Source organism: Glandiceps talaboti, chromosome 6 (genome assembly GCF_964340395.1).
Source record: "Glandiceps talaboti chromosome 6, keGlaTala1.1, whole genome shotgun sequence".
Taxonomy (NCBI): Eukaryota; Metazoa; Hemichordata; class Enteropneusta; family Spengelidae; genus Glandiceps; species Glandiceps talaboti.
The window spans coordinates 4,700,475-4,712,855 of record NC_135554.1 but is presented as its reverse complement, the minus strand read 5'-3'; the positions used below and the strand labels follow the sequence as shown (position 1 = coordinate 4,712,855).

The 12,381-nt window shown below is 36.6% G+C and overlaps 1 protein-coding gene across 1 annotated transcript in view; it reads left to right on the top strand.

Moving 5' to 3' along the window:
* Positions 1-905: 905 nt before the first annotated feature.
* The window catches only part of LOC144436481 (nucleotide sugar transporter SLC35D1-like), a 24,631-nt gene continuing 13,155 nt past the window's right edge, over positions 906-12,381 (top strand). The window contains exons 1-6 of the mRNA XM_078125281.1: positions 906-1,030; positions 2,591-2,624; positions 4,943-5,029; positions 6,021-6,088; positions 7,282-7,353; positions 8,517-8,585. Coding sequence (XP_077981407.1) covers positions 906-1,030; positions 2,591-2,624; positions 4,943-5,029; positions 6,021-6,088; positions 7,282-7,353; positions 8,517-8,585 — 455 coding nt within the window. The remainder of the gene's footprint in view (positions 1,031-2,590; positions 2,625-4,942; positions 5,030-6,020; positions 6,089-7,281; positions 7,354-8,516; positions 8,586-12,381) is intronic.

Here is a 12,381-nt window from a genome sequence, read left to right as displayed (position 1 = left end):
TGAATCGTATCAATTGTTAATTGTGAGGAGGGAGTGGGCCCGGGAGTGGGTCTCAAAGAACTGGGGGAATGATAAGATATTACAATTTGATGGTAATGTGGTGGAGTGGGGATGTTGACCTTGGTCCCAACAAGGTCGTCCAATACACCCATCTAAGCTTTGGGAGTTCTGTCATGTAGATTCAAACGTGGGAATTAATTTATACAGAGTCTTAACACGAGTGAACTGTGGTCGTAGTAATGTGAAACAACCATGCATTTCCTTTCATTAAAAAATACGTTAACACTATCTACTTAGTAAAAGGTGCAATCCCTCTAATTAGAAGATTTACCTGTCTACGAGTTTAATAGTCGTCGATGTTGTGATATATGACACGTACCGTGTGAATTATTGCATCTGCATATGGAAAAAACAATTTGATGCAGAACTGACAATAGAAAAACGGTGATGGGGAAAAAAATTCCTTAAATATTAGACAAGTGGTGTGTACTTTTAAATCGCAACGACGGAACCGGACACAATATCTGTACAATGTTAACCCGTTGTGTGCTATGTTGCCTGTGGACACCACATACACAGATTTATATAACACGGTGATCTCTTTGGTGACACAACACCAGCTGTGTACAATTCGATTCAACAGGTTTGCGTTCGACTGTCCTGAATACACGTACAGTACTTCGATTGGCGGAGTCTTTGCTGTCATAATATTTGTTACCAAAACATTTCCATTAATTCCGAAGCTGGAGCCTCCACACTCTGACAGTCTGTTTATGCGTCGACAAGTGCTACAAGTACAAGGGTTCGTGAAAAGATACAGTAACTTAGGGGACGTAATAATGAAAGATATGACGGAGACGTCGAAACTTGAAGATCGTAATGACGTTAGGGAGTCAGTGGACAACATGGCGGACAGCTCGAATGGCAGTTCGCCGAAGAGCCGGGCGGCTATGTTAGCTTCAGCTGTATTTTACGCTGTAGCTTCGTTTTCTATAGTTATTGTGAACAAAAATGTCTTGACCAATTTTCAGTAAGTATTCCTTTATTTGTGTGTGTTCGATCTTCGTGGTACTGCCGCTACGCTGTACTGTGTACACCCGGGATCCCGGGACTGTACACAGTACACTGTGTCAAGTTTGGTGTGTGTATTGAACTCATTGGTGAACCTCGACTTCGAATACTTGGAGTAACATAATGTAGGACTAAACTGTTGTCATCTCAATGAATCATTGACTAATAATATGTTATACAGTCTAAAGTAACCTTCGGAATACATGTCTAGGCTACATTGTATGTTTCTTTCCGGGGTGTCGGACTCGAAGCGGACTAGTACTACTAGTAGTAGTATACACTCCTTGGAACCGGGGTTCTGCTGGCAGACGGAGTAATCGTGGACCCCGACCATTCTCTTCTCCGGACAGCATAGTCGAGTCCGGGCTTACTCTAGTCCGAGGAGGCTCTGACTTGAGTAACAGAGTAAGATATATATGGGTGACGTCTAGCTGCAATAATTTTATCGTTTTGCTGCGATTTTGAGGGTTTTTTCGTCTGTTTCAAATGGCGACTTTTTAAGTTTTGGTGTTTAACCCGCACCTAACATAATGCGTTAATTTGTCAAATAGTGAGTTTGTTCTAGCAAGCTACTAATTAATGCAAAGCTGATAAACAGTGATATCAGGTACAAAATAGAATGGGGGAAAAAACAGTGAGAGGAAACGGTATTTAAAACTTTATTTGAAATATACAGAAAATAATAGAAATCTGGATAATTGCGAGAGAACAAAATTGATTATTTGTCCTGTTCCCTGTGGGTATACTAAGGACAACATCAACTTTATAAATACTAGTATACACGATAGAAGACCCTTCAAGGGTGTAGGAATTAATCAGTAGATCACTACAAAACTTCTGAGAATAACATTGGCTTTCAAAGAAATACATGCAATGAAGGAATATGGAGAGTAATACTCTGATGCTGATAGTCCTAGTAGTACCCCCCACCACAACTCCCCCTCCCCCATTTAACATTTACTCTATATATTGTAGGACTACTATTGCAAATGGTAATCCCCCCCCCTCCCCCTTCCCATCCCTACATGTAGTAATGAAAAGTTTGGCATGCTTCTGATTGCCTTACCCAGTTTTTCCCTGCTGACCCTAAATGTTCAAATTGTATGCCATTAGAGAAGAGATCCACTGACTAAAACTGGAATGGAAATCATAAATTGAGACTGTGAAAAATGCAAATAAAAAATATTACCCAATACAGGTCTGTGCTAATTTTGAAAGGTACAATGTATGTGAGTGGAACATCACTTATAAGGTCTAAAAAAATTGTTTGGTTCCGGTTACCCAGCCCCATCTAGTCTTTCACTGGATCTGGTTACCCAGCCCCACCTAGTTTTTCACTGGATCATGTACATCTGATGAAAAGAAACCAATAACACAGAGACCATATGGAAAACAACAGAAAACATAACTACCTGAACTAGCCACTCACACACGGAAAAAATAATAATTGAGCAAAATCGGAACCACACTATTTTTTGTGTCGGCCTAATCACAATTAATTCATCTTTTCTCTTTTTAGGTTTCCTGCTTTCCAGGTGTTAGGAATAGGACAAGTAAGTATTTTGTGTTTGTTAAATAAATAAATAAATAAATAAATCATCAAACAAATCAAACAGGATTTGTTTCTGGTCAGGATATTTTGTTTAAAGTCATGCAAACATACAAGTTTTTTATTTATTTTTTTTTTTTTTTATTCTCAACAAACCTGTCAATCTACTATTTATGGCAGCTACTGTTCATTTTATTTTGTACTTTACAGCAAGTATGTATTTGGGGCAGATGTCATTTGCTTGTTCATGATTGACTGTGCAGTTGTCTTACCTGAAGTAGGAAGGGTTATTTTTCTGTGTCCCCCCCCCCCCCCCCCACTCTCCACCTTTTGGTACTTAGACTTTTTTCCTTGTAACTGGTAGTCTTGATTTCACCACTGAATTGCAATCATTCACTCAGGTGACTGATTTTACACAAAAGAAAAAGAGAATGTTTGTTTTTCAAAATACTTCTTCAAATAAAGAGTGAAAATAACGTGTAAATCTGAGCAAGTCTGTACAATGTAGTTTGCTGTTTAGTTTGATACAGCCTCAAGTCTCGGCAATTACACTATATGCTTAAACCTGAGCAAGTCTGTACAATATAGTTTGCTGTTTAGTTTGATACAGCCTCAAGTCACTGTGCAATTACACTATATGCTTAAACCTGAGCAAGTCTGTACAATGTAGTTCGCTGTTTAGTTTGATACAGCGTCAAGTCACTGTGCAATTACACTATATGCTTAAACCTGAGCAAGTCTGTACAATATAGTTTGCTGTTTAGTTTGATACAGCCTCAAGTCACTGTGCAATTACACTATATGCTTAACCTGAGCAAGTCTGTACAATGTAGTTCGCTGTTTAGTTTGATACAGCCTCAAGTCACTGTGCAATTACACTATATGCTTAAACCTGAGCAAGTCTGTACAATGTAGTTTGCTGTTTAGTTTGATAAAGCCTCAAGTCACTGTGTAATTACACTATATGCTTAAACCTGAGCAAGTCTGTACAATATAGTTTGCTGTTTAGTTTGATACAGCCTCAAGTCACTGTGCAATTACACTATATGCTGTATTCAGACATGTTTGAAACATTTACCCATTATGTCTAAAGTGCTGCTTAGACATTTAAAACATTCAAAAGTGTTATACAATAAGGAACAATTGCACAATGTCACACAAGCTCAATAAGAGAACTTTGTTTGTTCAGGGAAGGAAGGGGTCTGGTGTCAATGTGATTGCTGAACTTCATTTTCGCACTTCTTACCAAATTTCGAAAACTTTCACTCCTTCAATGATAAAAGTTTCTGTATTTACTACTGAGATGTTGATAAGGGGATAAAAATTCACTTCTAATGTGAGATATGGTGCTGAGTTTACAGTAGTATTTTGATGTGTTTATCTATCATTTCAGTAAACAGGCTCATAAGGTTGGAACTACATGTTTGCCATCATGTTTCTACCTTGCATTGATCGTAGTGGTATGACCACGATAGTTTTCATCATCGTTTACTTCAAACAAATGTATATAAACATGTGATGTCACACTTAATACTTGTGAATGTTCCTTCGGGGGAGGGGGAGGGAGGAGGGGGTTGTCCTAAATGAACAAGGGTGTAGTTTATTGAGCTTATGAAACATTGTGTGATCCTTTCTAAGATGGAAGAAATTAAAAAAAATGTCCAAACCAAAATTTGAAAAGTATATGTCTAAAAGGAGCTTATAAAACAATATCCTCAAGGTGAAATCAACTGTTTCAAATTACAGCAGTGTTGTTCCACTTCATCGTAACATTGAACTCTTCTGGAACGGAATTCCACAGTCTTGGCCCACAGATGGCAAATGCCCTATTATCCATCTTATCTTTATGATCGTTGATCTATGAGACTGTGACCTTAGGTTGTCATTTGAATTTTGAATTCCCTCAATCATTGCCATTCAATGCTTTAGAAAACTAGTAGAATGATTTTGAATGCTACCATTGCTCTAATTAGGAAGATCTGGGACAGGAGGGAAATCTGGTACAATTTGAGAAGCTTTGCATACAATGTACCATTATTTTAGTAGGGAACCCGAGTGAAATGTCTTGGGAACTCAAGTAGATTTTACCTGCTAGCCTTTAAATACACTGAGGAAGCTAGTTACGACACACTTTCAAATTTCAAGTAGGTGCACTGCTCTATACTGTAGACATTGTAATTTGTCAATACAATGCAATTACTGTGGTATACTGCACGCAATATGGAATTTGTAAAATGCAGGTAGGAACTGATCAACTATTACTTTGGTACAGTGTGTGTATTGCCAATGTACAGTGATTATATTTCTTGTTTTCAATCTTAGATGATAGCTGCAGTAGCTGTTTTATATACCGCAAAAATGTTTGGAATTATTTCGTTTCCTGATTGGAATAGAGAAACACCAGACAAAGTAAGTATTAAATCTGTATTCTTTATTTATAGGTATACACATTTGTCAATTACAATACTTGTACTCAAGTTGAAGGAGATCTTGTGTTTCAGTCAAAGTGAAAGTTTATACATTGTAATGTAAAAAAAAAAAACCTTCCCAGATCGGTACTGTTTATCCAAGTACACTGTTTAAACCTACACTAGCTGTAACTGAGGTAGAATTTTTATCAATCAGACAATCAATAGTATATTCACTGAAAATTGTTCAAATACCAATAATTTTGGTCAAAAAACAAACTCAAAAACTGTAGAGCAGATCGGTCTGAAATTGATGGGAATGTTCTTAGGGGTGTTTAGAGTCAGAATTGTTCATGACATGATGATCCCATCAGTGATATGCAAATCAATGCGAGACAACATATATACCAAGTCCTCGTTTGTACCTCAATCAATTGCAAAATATTAATAAATGTGTAAAATCTTTGTTATTGTACGTACAATAACAAATGTTTGACACAATTTGAACTTTTTGTAATGTATTGAGTTACAAACACAGACTTGGTCTATGTTGTTTCACATTGACTTTTCAAGTAGGAAGCCATGATAAAATTGTTTTATAAATTAAAAAATCCAAAATAAATACCAAATCCTCATCAAAATGACTGCTATAATTGTCAGTCAACTGTATAATTGATTGTTCATCTCGTTATCTCACAAAATATATACTTATACGTACATCTATATTGCTGGTTGTCTGATAATAATACCTGTAATAGTTACAGCTAGTGCAGATATGATTTCAAATGTTGGTGTCAATCTATTTTGATATACCTGAGAATAAAATGTTATCAATAATAATTGAATGCAATGCTTTGTTTCTGATTTACATTATAACTGAATAAAGCATAATGTTGTCAACAGTCAAATATATGTAAAAATCACCCAAAAACAGAATCCTAGTTGTATGGCAAATATGACCAATAGGTTCTCATTTTTTGGTTACATTGCAGATATGGCCACTACCACTAATTTACATGGGGAATTTAGTGTTTGGGTTAGGAAGTACAAAGAGATTAAAGTAAGTATGTTATTTGGGTTAGGAAATACAAAGAGATTAAAGTTAGTATGTTATTTGGGTAAGGAAGTACAAAGAGATTAAAGTAAGTATGTTGTTTGGGTTAGGAAGTACGAAGAGATTAAAGTAAGTATGTTATTTGGGTTAGGAAGTACGAAGAGATTAAAGTAAGTATGTTATTTGGGTTAGGAAGTACAAAGAGATTAAAGTAAGTATGTTGTTTGGGTTAGGAAGTACGAAGAGATTAAAGTAAGTATGTTGTTTGGGTTAGGAAGTACGAAGAGATTAAAGTAAGTATGTTATATTGAGTAGTGTGAACAGTAAACATACATGTACACTGTATACTGGTATTATCCCATATATGTTTACTTGTTGTATGTGCTGGTACATGTATATGCCAACTTGGCAGTAGTATTCATACAATTTGTATGATTGATCTAGCTGCATTCTGTTCAAATAAATTGAAGTTGTCATGGTTTTTATTAAGGGCACAGGTATTGTAGCAAGGAATTTGACATTTGGAAATTGTACAATCATATAACTATAGTTTCACACTTACATTAATTATGCAGCCACCTTTTTGCGGAAAAAAAGGACTCATCCCCTAGTGTACTTCCTTGATTGAACTGAGTTGGTTGAAAAATTTGTATATATGACAAGCATACCAGGATATGAAATAATTGCTTGAATTTGATCTAGCCAGGATACATTTGTAAATTGTTATTTCTGGAAAGGGTTTCAAGAAGAATGGCTCTACATGTTGTGGTTTAATAACAATAATATATTTGAAATACAAAGATCAGTATTTATGTCACACTGTGTATCTGATAGGAGACTAGTGCTCATACTTGTGATCTATTTGACATCAAAAAAAAACAATGACATTTGAAACAAAACCTCACCATCTTCAATCACTTGAAAGTGACAATAAAATTGAACCTATCTTGTTTTCAGAAGAAGTCCCTATAAATTACATGTATTGTGTGTAGTACTTTTCAGCTATAAAGTCTGTGTACGCTGAAACAATTTTAAGAAAAAATTCATGTACAGTATACTAGTGCTGTCTAGCTACAGTGTAGTATAATTAAACTAAACCTAGGGATAGTGTACTTGTATGTATGTACACACCATGCATTTTATAATAATAACCTTTGTTCATCTAAATAAATTCTTTTTTGTACAATGTTTGTCTACAGTTTACCAATGTTTACAGTTCTTAGGAGGTTTTCTATTCTGATGACTATGATGGGTGAACAGTATCTTTTAGGGTAAGTAAACTTTGACAACAGAACTTGTGAAATTTAAATATACTGAACTTTTGTTTAGGGTAAGTTCATTTTGTCCAAAATCAGCCTAAGAGACTCATATTTAGTGTACTTGTTGAATTTGGATTGTAAATATTGAAGATGTAAATTTCTGTTCCTCACTATTATACTAGTAGTGGTCTAAATAGCTGTCACTCTTAACGGAACTTTTCTATGTAATCGTAATTTGACATTAGGAAACTTGTATCAACATAGTTAGATGTATTCACACAACCAGTGGACCATAGCAAAGATATATTGTAGCCTATAAAGGCATAAGATCAACTTGATGTTTCTCTGAAATCGCAAGTAATTGTAGATGATGTAATGACTCTCCAGACCCACAGTTTATGAAAATGCCTTTATTTCCTGGAGTGATGTTATCCTTTAACACCTATACTGCAGGTGGATTTCAAATCTCCCTTGGCTTTCCTGAAACATTACAAACCTACATTTCGTACACCCAGCTCACCCATTTTTTCACCCATTTTTTCACCCATTCTGTCAGTTTATAAGACACAGCTGAGTTTACTCATCAAAGTCTGGAGTAGTCTCTGTTACCCAGACTTTCGCTGCCGGGGGCTCTTCTATGAGACCACCCACACAAGAGTTTGAGAAAACAAGATTCCATGGCCTCAAGTCACTCAGTGCATTTCTTCCAAATTATGAAAAATAGGCTTACATGTAAGAAGCCTGTTCATTGTTAATAAGTGAAGTGATAACTTATCATAAAGGTACCTAAATCGTTTAGCCTGCAATGTTGGATGTGAAGTATTCCCCAGCATGCACTGTTCCTTATGATATACATGTATCCGACATAGGGTAGTTGGAATCTCATTTCCCCAGATTCTTGTCAGGGTGGTCTTGTAGCAGAGCGCCCTGCAGTGTGAGTCTGGGTATAAACCAAGACTAAGTCTGGAGAAGACCTACATGTACCCGTAGGTTTTTGCCAACCAGTGAAATCAAACCTGAATTCATTGTAATTTTAATAAATATAACCCTTGACCCTTGACATGTAATCTTAGTATTGTACAGTTCTGTTACTCTCTGTGCTACAGGAAACCATAACATTACCAGTGATAACGTGTACAAAACATGAACACTCATGATCTGTTTGTTTTTTGCAGAGTTGTAGCATCAAGAAAAGTACAGACAGTTGTATTTTCTATGATTATAGGAGCTCTAGTAGCAGCTAGGTAAGTAGTGATATGATATGGGGTATACATGCCACACTATTTCAGTCATACTACCATACAATATAACAGCCATACTGCCATACAATATAACAGCCATACTGTCATACAATATAACAGCCATACTACCATACAATGTAACAGCCATACTGCCATACAATATAACAGCCATACTGATATACAATGTAACAGCCATACTGCCATACAATATAACAGCCATACTGTCATACAATATAACAGCCATACTGCCATACAATATAACAGCCATACTGCCATACAATATAACAGCCATACTGCCATACAATGTAACAGCCATACTGCCATACAATATAACAGCCATACTGTCATACAATGTAACAGCCATACTGCCATACAATGTAACAGCCATACTACCATACAATGTAACAGCCATACTGCCATACAATATAACAGCCATACTGTCATACAATATAACAGCCATACTGCCATACAATGTAACAGCCATACTGTCATACAATATAACAGCCATACTGCCATACAATGTAACAGCCATACTACCATACAATGTAACAGCCATACTGATATACAATGTAACAGCCATACTGCCATACAATATAACAGCCATACTGCCATACAATATAACAGCCATACTGCCATACAATGTAACAGCCATACTGCCATACAATGTAACAGCCATACTACCATACAATATAACAGCCATACTGCCATACAATGTAACAGCCAAAATGCCATACAATGTAACAGCCATACTACCATACAATATAACAGCCATACTGTCATACATTATAACAGCCATACTGCCATACAATGTAACAGCCAAAATGCCATACAATGTAACAGCCATACTGCCATACAATGTAACAGCCATACTGTCATACAATATAACAGCCATACTGTCATACAATGTAACAGCCATACTGCCATACAGTATAACAGCCATACTGCCATACAATATAACAGCCATACTGATATACAATGTAACAGCCATACTGCCATACAATATAACAGCCATACTGATATACAATGTAACAGCCATACTGCCATACAATATAACAGCCATACTGCCATACAGTATAACAGCCATACTGCCATACAATATAACAGCCATACTGATATACAATGTAACAGCCATACTGCCATACAATATAACAGCCATACTGTCATACAATGTAACAGCCATACTGTCATACAATGTAACAGCCATACTGTCATACAATATAACAGCCATACTGCCATACAATGTAACAGCCATACTACCATACAATGTAACAGCCATACTGCCATACAATGTAACAGCCATACTGCCATACAATGTAACAGCCATACTGATATACAATGTAACAGCCATACTGCCATACACTGTAACAGCCATACTGCCATACAATGTAACAGCCATACTGTCATACACTGTAACAGCCATACTGTCATACAATATAACAGCCATACTGTCATACAATATAACAGCCATACTGCCATACAATATAACAGCCATACTGATATACAATGTAACAGCCATACTGTCATACAATATAACAGCCATACTGCCATACAATGTAACAGCCATACTGTCATACAATATAACAGCCATACTGTCATACAATATAACAGCCATACTGCCATACAATGTAACAGCCATACTGATATACAATGTAACAGCCATACTGCCATACAATGTAACAGCCATACTGATATACAATGTAACAGCCATACTGCCATACAATGTAACAGCCATACTGCCATACACTGTAACAGCCATACTGCCATACAATGTAACAGCCATACTGTCATACAATATAACAGCCACACTGCCATAACTGCCATACAATGTAACAGCCATACTGTCATACAATATAACAGCCATACTGCCATACACTGTAACAGCCATACTGACATACAGTGTAACAGCCATACCATCATACAATATAACAGCCATACTGCCATACAATGTAACAGCCATACTGCCATACAATATAACAGCCATACTGCCATACAATATAACAGCCATACTGCCATACAATATAACAGCCATACTGCCATACAATATAACAGCCATACTGCCATACAATGTAACAGCCATACTGCCATACAATATAACAGCCATACTGTCATACAATGTAACAGCCATACTGCCATACAATGTAACAGCCATACTACCATACAATGTAACAGCCATACTGCCATACAATATAACAGCCATACTGTCATACAATATAACAGCCATACTGCCATACAATGTAACAGCCATACTGCCATACAATATAACAGCCATACTGCCATACAATGTAACAGCCATACTACCATACAATGTAACAGCCATACTGCCATACACTGTAACAGCCATACTGCCATACAATGTAACAGCCATACTGCCATACAATGTAACAGCCATACTACCATACAATATAACAGCCATACTGCCATACAATGTAACAGCCAAAATGCCATACAATGTAACAGCCATACTACCATACAATATAACAGCCATACTGTCATACATTATAACAGCCATACTGCCATACAATGTAACAGCCAAAATGCCATACAATGTAACAGCCATACTGCCATACAATGTAACAGCCATACTGTCATACAATATAACAGCCATACTGTCATACAATGTAACAGCCATACTGCCATACAGTATAACAGCCATACTGCCATACAATATAACAGCCATACTGATATACAATGTAACAGCCATACTGCCATACAATATAACAGCCATACTGATATACAATGTAACAGCCATACTGCCATACAATATAACAGCCATACTGCCATACAGTATAACAGCCATACTGCCATACAATATAACAGCCATACTGATATACAATGTAACAGCCATACTGCCATACAATATAACAGCCATACTGTCATACAATGTAACAGCCATACTGTCATACAATGTAACAGCCATACTGTCATACAATATAACAGCCATACTGCCATACAATGTAACAGCCATACTACCATACAATGTAACAGCCATACTGCCATACAATGTAACAGCCATACTACCATACAATGTAACAGCCATACTGCCATACACTGTAACAGCCATACTGCCATACAATGTAACAGCCATACTGTCATACACTGTAACAGCCATACTGTCATACAATATAACAGCCATACTGTCATACAATATAACAGCCATACTGCCATACAATATAACAGCCATACTGATATACAATGTAACAGCCATACTGTCATACAATATAACAGCCATACTGCCATACAATGTAACAGCCATACTGTCATACAATATAACAGCCATACTGTCATACAATATAACAGCCATACTGCCATACAATGTAACAGCCATACTGATATACAATGTAACAGCCATACTGCCATACAATGTAACAGCCATACTGATATACAATGTAACAGCCATACTGCCATACAATGTAACAGCCATACTGCCATACACTGTAACAGCCATACTGCCATACAATGTAACAGCCATACTGTCATACAATATAACAGCCACACTGCCATAACTGCCATACAATGTAACAGCCATACTGTCATACAATATAACAGCCATACTGCCATACACTGTAACAGCCATACTGACATACAGTGTAACAGCCATACCATCATACAATATAACAGCCATACTGCCATACAATGTAACAGCCATACTGCCATACAATATAACAGCCATACTGCCATACAATGTAACAGCCAAAATGCCATACAATGTAACAGCCTTACCATCATACAATGTAACAGCCTTACTGCCATACAATGTAACAGCCATACTGATATACAATGTAACAGCCATACTGCCATA